The sequence below is a fragment of the Portunus trituberculatus genome, chromosome 37, assembly GCF_017591435.1.
Source record: "Portunus trituberculatus isolate SZX2019 chromosome 37, ASM1759143v1, whole genome shotgun sequence".
NCBI lineage: Eukaryota > Metazoa > Arthropoda > Malacostraca > Decapoda > Portunidae > Portunus > Portunus trituberculatus.
Window position 1 is genome coordinate 25,134,193 of NC_059291.1, and position 15,974 is coordinate 25,150,166.

Consider the following 15,974-nt stretch of genomic DNA (forward strand, 5'->3'; position numbering starts at 1 on the left):
TATTTTCATGGTAACTGTTCTACTGATCTTGCTAACTGCATGCCTCCCCTCCTGCGGCCTCGCTGCACAAGGCTTTCTTCTTCCTCTCATCCCTATTCTGTCCAACTCGCTAACGCAAGAGTTAACCAGTACCCTCAATCATTCATCCCTTTCACTGGTAAACTCTGGAATTCCCTCCCTGCATCTGTATTTCCGACTTCCTACAACTTGTCTTCTTTTAAGAGGGAGGTATCGAGGCATTTGTTCCAGAATTTTAGCTGACGCTTTGTCACTTTTTGGAGAGCCAGCACTCAAGTGGGCCTTTTTCTTTAATCCTTTCTTTTTCTTTTGCCCTTGGCTGGCCCTCTTCCCTACATAAAAAAAAAAAAATATATATATATATATATATATATATATATATATATATATATATATATATATATATATATATATATATATATATATATATATATATATATATATATATATATATATATATATATATATATATATATATATATATATATATATATATATATATATATATATATATATATATATATATATATATATATATATATATATATATATATATATATTAGGTAATAGTCACGCGTGCACTCTTCTCCCTCCAATATGCAGTCAAGCTAATTAATGAAAGAAATCACTTTAAAGTGTGTATATCGCCAATTCTTACTTAAAAAAATACACACATATGATAAACAAATGAACTAACAGATAAACAAAGAAACACACCAATAAAGATAATGTTTTACACAATGTGAAGACAGGTGAGGGCGCCGCGTGTTGGCTGCAGCACTTAGCGATGTGAAGGACCAGCGTGAAGGAGTTCAGCATGGGAGCCAAACACAACACACGCAGAACATCCCCCATCCACACACACCCACAATGAATCCAAACAACAATTAAGTACAGGGCGTGTCACAGGTCACAGTTCACAGGTTACAAGTCACAGGCTACAGGTCACAGGTCACAGGTTAGTGCTCACAGGGCACAACTTACACAGCTTACAGTTCACAGCTCACAGGTTCCAGCATAGCCAGGAAACTTTTCATGACGCCAGGTACGAAAACTCTAAAAAAAGTATCCTCAAAGTACACCATTAATGACCTGATTCGTGTAATTAACGGTGACATCCCAGAATTAATATCACTCATTTAATTATTCATTTTCAACAATGGAATTTATATAATCTTACAAATACTGCTTTTGTTATCATCATCATTATCATTATTATCAGTTATTATTATTATTATTATTATTATTATTATTATTATCATTATTATTATTACTATTATTATCATTATTGTTATTATTATTATTATTTTAACTATTATTATTATTATTATTATCATTTCATTATCATCATTATTTTTATTATTATTATTATTATCATTATTATTATTATTATTATTGATATTATTATTATTATTGTTATTATTATTATTATTATTATTATTATTATTACTATTATCATTATCGTTATTTAACAATGAGTTGAAATTTCTTCTTTGATATGTTGCTTAATTAATTGGTATTGCATCTCCCGTAACACTGGACGTATGGGCTGAGTGGTTCTAGAATATTCTCAATCTAAGGTCCAAGCGTAGAGCAGACATATACGCATGATTATATTGCCGAGATATAATATCATATGAAAGATATATATAAAACCGTTGAATACAGGTGCTTGATTAAAAGTAGTATATGTATTGAAGAAAAAATAGCCTTTTGGTAAAACAGATAAAAAATAAATCTAAAACCTAAAACAAATCTTAAACAAAATCTGAAATGAATTTAGAACAAGTGTAAGATGAATGTAAAAGATCGAGAAAACTCAACTCAACTAAAGAGTCTTAGAGATACATCAAAACTTTTCCCTTCTTATTAGTGCCAGTGGTATAAGTGCTGCTGCTGCCACCACCACACTGGTTCCCTCTGGAGCACTTGTGACATGGCCGAGGGACCTCACTCACGCGGACGATGCTTTACACTATTCAGCTCTCTAGGGAAGATCACCTGTGTAGTCTGTAGTTTTTGTCTCGTCTCGTCTCGTCTCGGCTCGGCTCGTCTCGGCTTGGCTTGGCTTGGCATGATGGCTTGGCATGATGGCTTGGCATGATGTTTTGTGTTGTCTTGTCTTGTTTTGTCTTGTCTCTCTCTCTCTCTCTCTCTCTCTCTCTCTCTCTCTCTCTCTCTCTCTCTCTCTCTCTCATTCGGATGTACATTCTTCATTGCACGGCGTTCGTAGGATGAATGTTAGTTACCTGGCCAGCTGGTACGGGACAGTGTAGATCATGTCCACCTGCAGCAGTTTTTCTTTCTCATTCACGTACCTTTTTTTACATTGAAGGTTTTCGTGAGTCAACCACAATCTAGCCACATAGTAAAGTGACATGTACTGTACTAGTCTGACTGTCAAGTGAAAATCTACGATGGTGAATCTTCTTTCTCACTTTGTATTGATTTTTTTTTTTTTACTATGGTTCTCTGGATTCGTGAGTCACCCCCACTACAAACTCATACTAAAAACTATTCCATGACTCCACACTGCGAGTTTCCAGTAGCCATCAGTTTCCAAGACAACAGTTTACAAGCGAAAGCACCAGCTGGTACTTATCCATTTTTCTCTTTGCTGGATGTTTCTGGAACACATTAAAGGATTAATTCTCAGTTCATCGCGTTTATGTTTTTCTTTTCGGTATTCATTGTGTGGTGGAGTGGTGGCAGAGAGTGAGAGAATGTTCCGCTGCATCTGCTTTACGCTCTGCGACCTTCCTTCCCCTCCACTACTGCCTTAATTCATAAGTTAGCAAGATACTTGCTAGGCTTTCGTTTTTTTTTTTTTTTTTTGTGTTCAGCAACGGCACCATTTCTTCACCACTCCTTCCTTGATTGTGTTTCTTTAGAGCAGCGCTATGTGATTCTGTTGTGGTTGCGAAGTCATTCATTCAATTAATCAACCCATCAGTCCATCAACCCCTCACTCAATTGGTGAACGAATCCTTCCATTAATCAATTCATCAATTAAACGACCCTCTTTTCAAATATTGCAAATAGTTTTCTGTTGGAATTGGTATGAGTAAACACACTGACTGCTTGACTTTCTCTCGGACTTAGTAATACTACCAGCGTTTTCTTAATTAAAATAATCACTCCGTCCTGCTTCACTGGCAATAAGTCTCTCCATGTTGCAATAAATAACAAGAACAACGTTTTTTTTCTTTTATCCTTTTGTTTTCGTGCTGACTCATTTCCTCTATTTCCTCTGCATTTCCATCTGCACATCTTTACTTATTGCTTCTGTTATTGTGTTCTTTAATTCCTGCACGCCATTCGTTGATCAACAAATTCATGCACAACAATAATTTAATCTTTATTGATATCATTCCTCCATTTGTTTCATGTAAGCCATTTCTCACTTTCTCAGTTTTCTTTCTCTTTTTTTTTTTTAACTCATTCATCAGTCTTCCTCAACATTTACTTTAAGTCTAAATTTATATCTTTTCCTACTAATTCTGTTTCTCTAGTTACATATTTATTTACTGTTCCTTTCGCAATGTTTCATCACGTTCTCTCTGCCTAGTGTTCTTTTAAATTTTCTTTTCCTTCCCCATCGTGTCTTTTTTGTTTTATTTTATTCCTTTATTAAATATTTTTTTTGCTAATAGTTTTACTTCTTCCCCATTCCTATCATTGTAAATTCATAAGTCCCAAATCCACTTTCTTTTGACATAATCTTTTCCCACGTTCTCGACTCTGATTTTATCTATTCATTTATGTATTTTTGACTTTTCAAAGTCCTTTTAGTAGATGCTTTAGTTGCTTTTCAGTTTCTCTAATACTCTTACAATATCTTATTTTCAAAAGCTATTTCACAACGTTAAGTTTTCTTTGCTGTTCTTTTCTCAAATCACACGCTTTAATTCAGCAGGAAATCCAGTTAGCTATTCATTCTCTTTGATGGATTAAAGGACACAAGTCATCTTGACCTTTACGCTTTTTCTACCTCCATTCCGATGTCTATTTTTTTTGTTTTTGTTTTAGGTCTGGTTTCCATAGATTATTAGAATTACCACGGTGGCTCCTGACGAGTAATATTGAAATTAACATTTGTGAACTGTTACCTGGCATGGATGCTATTCCTTAATTTCGAAGCGTTTGCAGGATTGCAATCCGCTCCCTTGGCCTGGAAGGTGCACGGGGTCCTACAACATCATGGTGATCCTCACTTACATATCCTGTGCTGTCCTAACATCGCTCATTTTTACAAATATTAATCCTCTTCTTCCTGTATCTCTAATTTCATTGATCATGTGTAATATCACAGGCCACAAGTAATCTTTTGGAATTTCTTAAGTCTTTGCAGACTCGCTCGGCCACTAAGCGCTGTTCAAAGCCTCAAACGTGTTCACCGAAGCAGCAGGTGATGATTTGTTTTCTAAAGTAATAAGAAAAAAAATTGGGCAGCTGGTTATGATTCCGTATCTCAGAGTCTTCTGCACCATGTTTGATTACCACCACCACAACCACCACCACCACCACCACCATCACCACAATACAGCCAAAGGTGTGCATCTGCAAGTTTTAGCATCCTTGAATTTTCCATATTCGTGTGTAACGCTGTTCCCGCCTCGGATATGCTTGGAACTTCAGATCTTTTGACTTAATGACATTCGCAACACTGAAATAGCAGACAACTACCACTAAAATATTTCATCATTTGTGACGTTGTCGCTTCCAGTGTCCACACAGTCCTTATAGTTCTAACGTATAGGTTCTATGAGGCAACAAGTTCCCCCATGCAAGTATTGGGAACTTTTGGTTTTATCAGCTAGTGACTCTTGCTTTCACAGTACAACAACAACTTTGGTAATATTCATGGTGATCTCCATGTCACCATGATTTTTCTTTTACACTTTCTATTCAATCCTCTCCAAAATAACTAATCCAATGGCCTGTCCTGGTGGGCTTACGGTACATTAATATTTCGTCAGCTGACTTCCTTACGTTACAAAGACAGGAATGAGTTTTCAACAATTTTTCTTTATCATTTGACAGCTCTCAACGACCACTGAACAGCAGGTCCCGGACTGCGGTTTGTGAGGTCTTCTGAGCCTCAGAGTTTGCTCCTACCTGTTTTAGGTATTTTTTATTTGGTCACTTCGCATGTTACTGACCCAGCAGTTAGTGTGTGTGTGTGTGTGTGTGTGTGTGTGTGTGTGTGTGTGTGTGTGTGTGTGTGTGTGTGTGTGTGTGTGTGCGTGCGGAGTTTTGATCTCGTGACCTGCAAGGCCAAGGAGTGGGGCGAATTTGCTTGTGGGTGTCTGACACTTGATATTTTCTGGTGCTGGCATCTGTGAGGCCACAGGTCCTCGAGTGGTGTGTGGAGGAAGGGTGAGGGTGGCAAGGATTTGGTATGTTTCACCCTCGCTATAGCCTTGGGTTGGGCGTCCCATAAAGCTGTAGGACCCGTCACGCCGAGTTGGCTGCCGCTAGGAGGAGCCTCGTGGCCCACCTTCACGGCCCGCCCACTAGAGAGCCTCGCCCGCACCTCCACCTCCTGCCTCAGCCAAGTGTGAAATGTGACGCTTCGGGCAATATTGACGTCGTGTTTTCGGCATTTCTCATAGTTCCAGCCTGTCATGGCGCCGCCCGCACGGGAGAGGATAAACGAACGATCTCTGATTTACCAGCTATAGTTCAGGAGAGCAGTCAAGGACGCTGGAGATTGTGGAAGTGATGGCCTTATTATCTTACAGTGTAGCCTGGCGAAGGCAAGCTGAAGGAGGCGTCGAAGGTGTTCTCATTACCGAGTGTTGCCACCGTGTTCACCTCACGTGCACGCATAATTGATGGCCTGAATTTGCTGCCGTGTTACAAGAAGTAATTAATGGCGATGACTCAATTAACGCACTTTTAACGCTGTTATTTTTTTACACCCTGTCTTTTCTGCGCGCTAATAAATTAAATTGCAATTCCACGCCAGTAATTTATCAGTTGCACATAAAAAATAAGTAATCTAAAGGCCAAACGTATATTATCACTGCTGTTACTACCACCACCAAAACAATAACCACCACCACAACCACTACTACACTACTACATTCACTACAAACACTACTACAACTACGACAGGACATTAAATGAGATACAAGGTTATGCCAACTATTTTTTTTATTAGTATTGTTAGTATCATCGTTAAATAAGGGAAAGAGAAGCTGGAGGAAAGAAGGAGGAACACCACGGACAGAAGACCAAAGCAGCGACGTGTTGACCTGACAGTCTGCGGGAGGAGGAGGAGACCACGAGGCATTAGTGTGCGACGAGACAGGAACAGGTGTGTTGTGGGCAGGTATTTTTGAGGTAGATGTGCTATGGGGATGGGTATGTTAGGAAGCTGTGTTGTTGGGCAGGTGCGGTGAAAAAGATGTGGTGAGGACAGGTGTGGTGCGAGAAGTGTGTTGTGATGATAGGAGTGTATGTGTTGTGTGGATAGGTTTGTCGGGGAATTGTGTTGTGGTGGTATGTAGGTTTGCTGTGGTGAAAAGTTTGCTGTGGTGATCGTTGTGTTGTGAGTGCAAATGTGTTTTGGGGATTGGTGAGTTAGTAAGACACACATAACACACCATGCGATTTCCAACTCACATATACATATACTGTATACATACATACATATTAATATTGCCAACGTTATCCATGCACATAATATGAATAATCATTATCATAATTAGCAATGTTGTCATCATTATTACTATTACCATCATTATTACCGCCACTGGATGGCTAAAGACCCACACACACACACACACACACCTGCCTCAGCGGTGACATCAAGGGGTAGAGAGAGAGAGAGAGAGAGAGAGAGAGAGAGAGAGAGAGAGAGAGAGAGAGAGAGAGAGAGAGAGAGAGAGAGAGAGAGAGAGAGAGAGAGAGAGAGAGAGAGAGAGAGAGAGAGAGAGAGAGTGTGTGTGTGTGTGTGTGTGTGTGTGTGTGTGTGTGTGTGTGTGTGTGTGTGTGTGTGTGTGTGTGTGTGTGTGTGTGTGTGTGTGTGTGTGTGTGTGTGTGTGAGTGTGTGTGTGTGAGTGTGTGTGTGTGAGTGGAGACACTGACCAGCAGGTGGGGCAGTTTACCGAGCTGCTTCACACCCTGCAGGACCGCTGGGTGCCCCACTCCACACACCAAACCAAAGCATCAGACCAACCCTGGTTTGGGCCAGAATGTCGAGCTGCCTCCGACGCAAAGTACCGTGCCTGGCTCGCCTTTAAGAGGCATTCCACAGCCTGGAATAGGCAGCGACACAGGGAGGCAACTGACCACATGAAGGCTACTCAAGACTGGGCTTCTAACCAATGGGTGACAGATCTCAAGAGGAAGTTGCGGGGTGGCCAGGTGGGGTCCAAATGCTGGTGTGGAGTCTTATTAAGGAGTAACAAGGTGTGTCTAGGGAGAACACCATTCCTCCCCTCCACCGGGATGACGGCACAATAGCTAAGTCTGCCTGAGATAAAGCAAACCTCCTGGCCAAGCACTTCACTGATAAGATGTGCGTCTCCGACCCTAAAAGATCTCCACCCCCACTACCAAACATAGTGAAAGAAAAATTATCATGTGCCACAACGAATGAAGTGGAAGTGAAGGCAGTGCTCTCAAACCTTGATGTGACAAAAGCAGTGGGCCCTGATAACATTAGCCCACGCCTTCTTCGCCAGTGTGCTGATGAGCTGGCTCACCCACTCTCTACGATATTCAATCAGTGCTTATGGACCAGCAGGTGGCCAAGTATCTGGAAAGTGGCTAGTGTTGTGCCAGTACACAAGAAAAATGAAAGAACAGTGGCAAAAAACTATCGTCCGATGTCCCTGCTGCCTGTGCTCAGCAAGGTGCTCGAGTCCATAGTGGCCTCAAGAGTCACAGAGCACCTTGAGAAGCACCACCTACTGTGTAGTCGGCAGTTTGGGTTCAGGCTGGGCAGATCAGCCGCTGACCTTCACCTGCTGCTCACCTCGGAATGGAGTGCTGCTCTGGACGCAGGCAAGGCCACTGCAGTTGTTGCCCTTGACATCAAAGGGGCTTTTGACAAGGTGTGGCCTGCAGGCCTCCTTGCAAAGCTCCGTGCTGCAGGTGTGGATGGGCCCATCTTGTTGCTGTTTGGAGATTACTTGAGAGAGAGGAATCTCAAAGTAGTCATTGATGGCCAAGAGTCTGAACAGCATGCAGTAAGAGCAGGTGTTCCTCATGGAAGCTGTCTCGGCCCCCTGCTCTGGAACATCTACATAAACGACCTCCTGCACTTAATCCCCAGTGTAAGAGCTTATGCTGATGACCTCACGCTGGCTCAGAGCTTCAGCTCAGGGGAGGAGACTGCCACGGCCGACCACATGAACGTTACCCTGAACCGCATTGTGTCGTGGGGCAGCAAGTGGCAAGTAAAATTTGCCCCAAACAAAACACAAATGACAATCATCTCAAGGTCGAGGACGCCCCTTCAGCTCAGCCTTGAGGGGCAAACTATACGGCGGCAAGACGAGATGGATGTACTGGGGGTCACATATGACTTTGCGCTGACCTTCAGGCACCACATAGAGCGTCTAGCCAGGGAGGCCTCGGGTAAGCTGGCGTCACTCAGGAGGATGTCGTGGCTCCTTGACGACAAAGGCCTGGAGATATTGTACAAGGCTCAAGTTCGTTCCTCCCTGGAGTACTCGTGTCTTGCTTGGGGAGGAGCGGCGAGCAGGCATCTTTCCCTGTTGGACAGGGTACAGGCTCGGGCAGTGAGGCTCATAAAGGACAGTGGGGCCAGAAATGAGCCAAAGCTCCACTCCCTTCAGCATCGCAGGGACGTAGCGGGCCTAGCTGTGATGTACAAAATACAGCAACAGCGAATCCCGCATCTCCAAGCTCTCCGCCAGCCCCTGCGGCGGGCACAAGTGACCACCCGGGCTGTCACTTTAATGCCTGTTGAATTATTTCAGTGTCGATGCCGTACTTGGCACCATCAACGCCAGTACGTCCATCATTATGGTAAACTGTGAAACACCTTAATTGCTGCACGGATAGAGCTCAGTAGAATGAATCTGCAGCAATTCAAGGAATGAATGAACGTCTGGTTGCCATAAGTACCAGAGGAACATTTAGAGTTAGGCTTTTAGACAGGAAGCACTAAAAATGTTCCCTTTAGCCTGTAAAGTGATATATAAAATATTTTGTAATATGTTCTTTAACTGTGTATTGATTTGTGTAAATAAAGAGAGAGAGAGAGAGAGAGAGAGAGAGAGAGAGAGAGAGAGAGAGAGAGAGAGAGAGAGAGAGAGAGAGAGAGAGAGAGAGAGAGAGAGAGAGAGAGAGAGAGAGAGAGAGAGAGAGAGAGAGAGAGAGAGAGAGAGAGAGAGAGAGAGAGAGAGAGAGAGAGAGAGAGAGAGAGAGAGAGAGAGAGAGAGAGAGAGAGAGAGAGAGAGAGAGAGAGAGAGAGAGAGAGAGTAAAATAACAATACTAGCCATTTAAATCTATCTACAACAAGAGGCGGTGACGGAGATGGTGGAAGAAGCGGCGGTACTGGTGCTGGCGGCGGTGGTGGTGGTCGTGGTGATTAAGAGGCACATAGATAGGTCAAATGAGGTCAAAAGCCCGTGATCTCTTTTCACCTTTAAGCAACCATAAGAGAGAGAGAGAGAGAGAGAGAGAGAGAGAGAGAGAGAGAGAGAGAGAGAGAGAGAGAGAGAGAGAGAGAGAGAGAGAGAGAGAGAGAGAGAGAGAGAGAGAAAGAGGGGTGGGACGGTATGAAGGAAGACATATTTTAATTAATCCTAATACTTTCTAGTGCTGAGAGAGAGAGAGAGAGAGAGAGAGAGAGAGAGAGAGAGAGAGAGAGAGAGAGAGAGAGAGAGAGAGAGAGAGAGAGAGAGAGAGAGAGAGAGAGAGAGAGAGAGAGAGAGAGAGAGAGAGAGAGAGAGAGAGAGAGAGAGAGAGAGAGAGAGAGAGAGAGACAGAGAGACGGAGTCGGAGAGACGGAGACGGAAAGACAGAATGACAGACAAAATGATAAACAGAAAAACAGACAGAGACAGACGGACAGACACACACACACACACACACACACACACACACACACACACACACACACAGACAATCACGTCACAACGAAGCTTTGTCATCTTTCACAGGTGCAGTACATATATTACAGGTGACATCACTACCTATTGATTAGCTCCGCTGGGTTTGGAGGAGGAGGAGGAGGAGGAGGAGGAGGAGGAAGAGGACGAGGAGGAGGAGGAGGACGAGGAGGAGGAGGAGGAGGAGGAAGAGGAGGAGGAGGAGGACGAGGAGGAGGAGGAGGAGGATAAAGTTTTGTTGCAAGGTAGTAGATCATGGCAGTGAAGGGAGGGAGAGAGCAGGACAGTGGCGGTGGGGAGTGGTGGGATACAGGGATGGGAGGTGACGCCGGGTGGCTGGCGGGTAGGGGGAGGTCAGTGCGTGGACAGTGATTATTCCCAGAAATCCAGCCTTGTGTTGTGTTGCATGTGCAGGAAATGGAATGAGAATGTACGGTACCGAGGAAAGAATGACTCCGTGGCAATTACTTACGTAGGTGTAGGTACACAATTAGAACTACGTACCTACGCACACTGGCTACCCTTCCCCCCTTTAACACACACACACACACACACACACACACACACACACACACACAGACACACACACGCACACACGCACACGCACACACACACACACACACACACACACACACACACACACACACACACACACACACACCCGGTAGCTCAGTGGTTAGAGCGCTGGCTTCACAAGCCAGAGGATCGGGGTTCGATTCCCCGGCCGGGTGGAGATATTTGGGTATGTCTCCTTTCACGTGTAGCCCCTGTTCACCTAGCAGTGAGTAGGTACGGGATGTAAATCGAGGAGTTGTGACCTTGTTGTCCCGGTGTGTGGTGTGTGCCTGGTCTCAGGCCTATCCGAAGATCGGAAATAATGAGCTCTGAGCTCGTTCCGTAGGGTAACGTCTGGCTGTCTCGTCAGAGACTGCAGCAGATCAAACAGTGAAACACACACACACACACACACACACACACACACACACACACACACACTAAAGAACAGATCAGAAATGTGCAAATCAAAAATCCTATACATAAATATGACTTTTGAGAGAAACACTAAATTCAAAGAGTTTATCTGGAAATAGAAAAAAAAGAACAAAAGGAACAGAAAACCTAAATTACTTGCGGCTATCATTACCTTCACTTAAGTACCGTTATGGTGGAGAGGTGGGAAAGAAGTGTGGAGAGAGGGAGGGAGGGAAAGATGGAGCGGAGGAGTGGTAGTCGGGGAGAGGGAGTAAGAGGGAAGGGAAAGTGTTAAGGAGGAAAGGACGGTGACGGAGAGGTTGAGGAAGTCATAGTGAGATGGAGGAGGAGGGAAAAGGAGACGTGAGGCAGTGTTGGCTGTCGGAGGCAAGAGGAGAGGACACGTGGAGGAAGCGAGATGTGGGTGGAGGTGTGGGGGGAGGTGTGACAGGAGGTGTGGTGGAGGTGTGAAGGGAGAGTAGGACAGATGTTGGGGAGGAGAAGCAGATGCAGTATGAAAATAGATATATGTAAATAAGAGAGAACGTGGTGATGCATACATATTAGTGCACGAGTACTGACACATAGTCTCACACACACACACACACACACACACACACACACACACACACACACACACACACACGACTTAAGCATACACATAACATACGTTCATATGTACATACGCATATTCATGGTGACGAAGTAACGTTGTGTGTGAACTGCAACACACACACACACACACACACACACACACACGAGAGAGAGAGAGAGAGAGAGAGAGAGAGAGAGAGAGAGAGAGAGAGAGAGAGAGAGAGAGAGAGAGAGAGAATAAAATGATAGTGACTAGAAAATGAATAAATCTAGACCGTAGCGAACCAAACCGGCCAGCAGGGAGATGCTACAAAACCATAACTCTCTCAAAAAATATGGATCTATAAACATCGATCCCAAATGTTTATTCTGCTAAAATTCCCTCGCTCGCCCGTTGTGTTTATGGACGCGTTAGGCCTAAAATATTTCCCCACACGGGTTGACGCACCATTACGGCGGGCCGCACCACCGCCACCGCGACAACTATTTAGCCACAATCATCACGCCATCTCATCACTCTGCGCCGCCGTTCACGCACGCTGATTATTGCCGACCCTCATACCCCCGCCCCGTGTCGTTCCTCCCCCTTACCGGCTCCACCCATGCCGTTGTAAACAGTCGTGCCTCCACCACCATCATCAGCACCACCGCTCCACCGCCAGCTCCGCCACGCTGGTCCTCATTACGGCACACTATCCACCGCTCCCACCACCTCTATGACGAGCTAGGCCACCACCATCACCACCACCACTACCATCACTGCCGCTGGCTCATTCACTGCTTTCAGCACACTACCACAGCTATCAACACAACTGACACCGCTGCTTCGACACCACCATCATTCTCAACGCCACCGACACTCGGCGCTACCCTCCATCACCACCAGTGCCACTTAGTGTCTTACTCCTGCAATCTCCCTCTGGCTTCGCAGCCACATCGTCCCCGTTACTCACCTGAACAGCAATAAACAGAAGATAGCACAGCATAGGCGGCGGCAACAGCAGCAGCAGCAGCATAGGCAGCAGCAGCAGCAGCAGCAGCAATATTAACAATAATGACAGCCTGCCGGACGGTCTCACACCACCGTCTCGGCAGCCTTGATCAGCTGGTCCACGGGGTAGTGCAGAGAGGCCCAGCTGCCCCGACGCTGGATGGACCCGGCGCTCCTCAGCTCTCCGACTGACGCTCCGTGTCCGAGAGAATGCCTGGAGCCCCTGTGAAGCTGGGCACGTCCAGACAACTGAACTCTCACCCCCGCGCGGCCTGGAGCCTCGCGATGGCCGTGTGGGTAAAACTCAGCGTAGCTGTCTTCCCTGAGGCGTACTCCGGAGCCACCAAACACGTCTCTGGAGCTGTACAGTGGCCTGGGGTAGGGTACAAACTCTCCTGATCCACGGTCTGACCCAGACAAATCGAGCACCTCCCTAGATCCAAAGTGTCCCCTGGGAGGCTGAGGCAAGGCGTCTCTGGGAGCGCGGCGCGGCAGGGTGCCTGGGTAGCCCTTCAGCTCTCTTAGCAGGTAGCTTCCTTTGGCCCCGTGGTAGGCTACTCCAAGCCCATCCTCCTCCGCCATCTCCCCCGGGGTAAAGCTGAATCTTACCCCGGCCGCCCTCCTCCTCCTTCTCCTTTCTTCCGCGGCTTCTTCCTCCTCGGCCAGAGTGTGTCTCCTCCTCCTGATCCTTTCTTCCGGACTGGCTTTTCCGTGGTAATCCTCTTCTTCCTCCTCCCCGTTCAGCAGGAAGGACTGTGTGAAGGGACACGGCAAATTAAGAGAGAGAAAGAGAGAGAGAGAGAGAGAGAGAGAGAGAGAGAGAGAGAGAGAGAGAGAGAGAGAGAGAGAGAGAGAGAGAGAATTGGAATGCCTTAAAATTTAATTAAGTATTCCTGAATTAATGCTTCAATTTAGTACAGTCCTAATGATCTGGAAATTACATAGGCAATAATATCTTTAATCATCTGTTTCACTAATTACGAAATAGAAGTAAAGTATCGCTGCCAGACACACGACGTGCAAATGACTCACTCAGGTTGATGAGTTCTGTGAGGACAGCATAGACTGACCCGCCGTGCTTCCTTCACGCTCCCTTCAGGCTAAGCACACGTCACGTTCACGTCACGTACACGCAGTGCTTTGGTTAAATTCACATCCCATTCATGCCCACGTCCATTCACCATACACAGCCCATCATCGCCCACCAACCTCAATACCTCAACCCACCTTCCTAAGGCTGCCAACACCGAGATCCGCCACAGCACTCATGGGCCGCTGCCCTCCGCCCCTCCCCATCGTCGTTCTCCTGCAGGGGCCTCCAGACGGGGGAGAGGGCCTGTAAGTGATCACTGCAGTCCTCCTACTACTGTTGCTACTACTGCTGCCACCACCACCACTGCTCAGGCCGCGCCCCACAGTTGCCGGGGACTGCGAAGGGGAGGAGGTGCTGTCCCTGGACTTCATGCCGTCCGTGGGAGTGGAGGTGCCCACGCTACACACTGTCTTCAGACTACTGGTCAGGGAGGAACTGCTGTCGCCGCCCAGAGCTCTGCTGCTCTCCGCCGGGGAGGAATTGTCGCCGCTGCACACCGTCTTCTGGCTGAGGGTCGGGGTAGAGGTGCTGCACGCCCCGCTGTTCCGCTGGCTGTCACAAGGGGACGACTCAGCCCCTCCGCTCCCACTCCCTCCGGCTGTTGTGTCTCCCAGTGAGGAGTTTTCATTCAAGGTCGGCAGTCTCCCCGTGGACCCGCCACCCGAGGCCTCCACTGCTTTGTCTGGAGAGGAAAAATGGGGAAAGTGTGAGACAAACAGACAGACAGAGAGAGAGAGAGAGAGAGAGAGAGAGAGAGAGAGAGAGAGAGAGAGAGAGAGAGAGAGAGAGAGAGAGAGAGAGAGAGAGAGAGAGAGAGAGAGAGAGAGAGAGAGAGAGAGAGAGAGAGAGAGAGGGTATATAAAGAAGGCAAAGTAACTACCATTCTCCCAAACTAATTAGCCGGTGAATTAAAATATACATGGAGAGACGAAACTTTATAGCACGGTCTGCCTCACCCCTGAACTTGTAATTAAGTCACATTAAAGAACAAAATTACAGACTGACGACACACACACACACACACACACACACACACACACACACGAACGTAGGCTGTTTACACTTTACCGAGCAAGAACCAATAAAAATCCTCGCTTGTGCATAATCCAGGCAGCGTCGAGGCTCCTGATTGGCAGACACGAGAGCCAATCAAGATGTTATAAAGAAAACACAGCACCACCTCGCTTGCCTGAATAATAGAAAACGGGCCTGCGATTGCCAAGTGCAAGGAATAGAAAAAGAATGTTATGAAATGCAAATCAAATGGATAACCTAATTAAAAGTAACACGGACTGGTGAAGAATGGGGTGAAAAATTTTCAATAACCTTCACTCAACACACCAGCCACATCACATCCACCCACCTCCAGAAATGCTTCAGGATAAAAAAATAAACAAGGAAAAAGAAAAAGAGAAAGAGAGGAAAAGGAAAACATTGAGGCACCTTGATGCATCGCTAGAAGGTGTTTGAAATGAAGAGTAAGGGATGGAGATAAAAAAAAAAAAAAAGAAATACGACATCATGAACGTAATTAAAGTTTATTTTTGTTATTATTTATACTGCTGCTTCTCCTGTTTCTCCTTCTCCTCCTCCGACAACAACAACAACAACAACAACAACAACAACAACAACAACCACAACCACAACCACAACAACAACAACAACAACAACAACAACAACAACAACTACTACTACTACTACTACTACTACTACTACTACTACTACTGCTGCTACTACTACCACCTAGACGCACACAACGTACTAAACTTACAATGCTAAAAAAAATATACTATTCTGAAACAGAAAACGTACAACGAACGAAAGTAAATGTTACATAACACATACACACACACACACACACACACACACACACACACACACACACACACACACAAACAGACATACACACACACACACACACACACACACACACACACACACACACACACACACACACACACACACACACACACACACACACACACACACACACACACACACACACAGAGACAGAGAGAGAGAGAGAGAGAGAGAGAGAGAGAGAGAGAGAGAGAGAGAGAGAGAGAGAGAGAGAGAGAGAGAGAGAGAGAGAGAGAGAGAGAGAGAGAGAGAGAGACGAATGAAAGCAAACATACACTATATATCATATCAACCCACTACAACACACACACACACACACACACACACACACACACACACACACACACACAC

At 45.5% G+C, this 15,974-nt stretch overlaps 1 protein-coding gene across 2 annotated transcripts in view; it reads right to left on the reverse strand.

Annotated features, from left to right (window-relative positions):
• Positions 1-6,160: 6,160 nt before the first annotated feature.
• LOC123514035 overlaps positions 6,161-15,974 on the reverse strand; it is a 362,471-nt gene continuing 352,657 nt past the window's right edge. For both annotated transcript variants that reach the window (XM_045271614.1, XM_045271613.1), the window contains exons 16-18: positions 13,898-14,445; positions 12,633-13,423; positions 6,161-6,286 (exon numbers count right to left, since the gene is read on the reverse strand). In XM_045271614.1, coding sequence (XP_045127549.1) covers positions 12,755-13,423; positions 13,898-14,445 — 1,217 coding nt within the window. In that variant the 3' untranslated portion in view covers positions 6,161-6,286; positions 12,633-12,754. The remainder of the gene's footprint in view (positions 6,287-12,632; positions 13,424-13,897; positions 14,446-15,974) is intronic.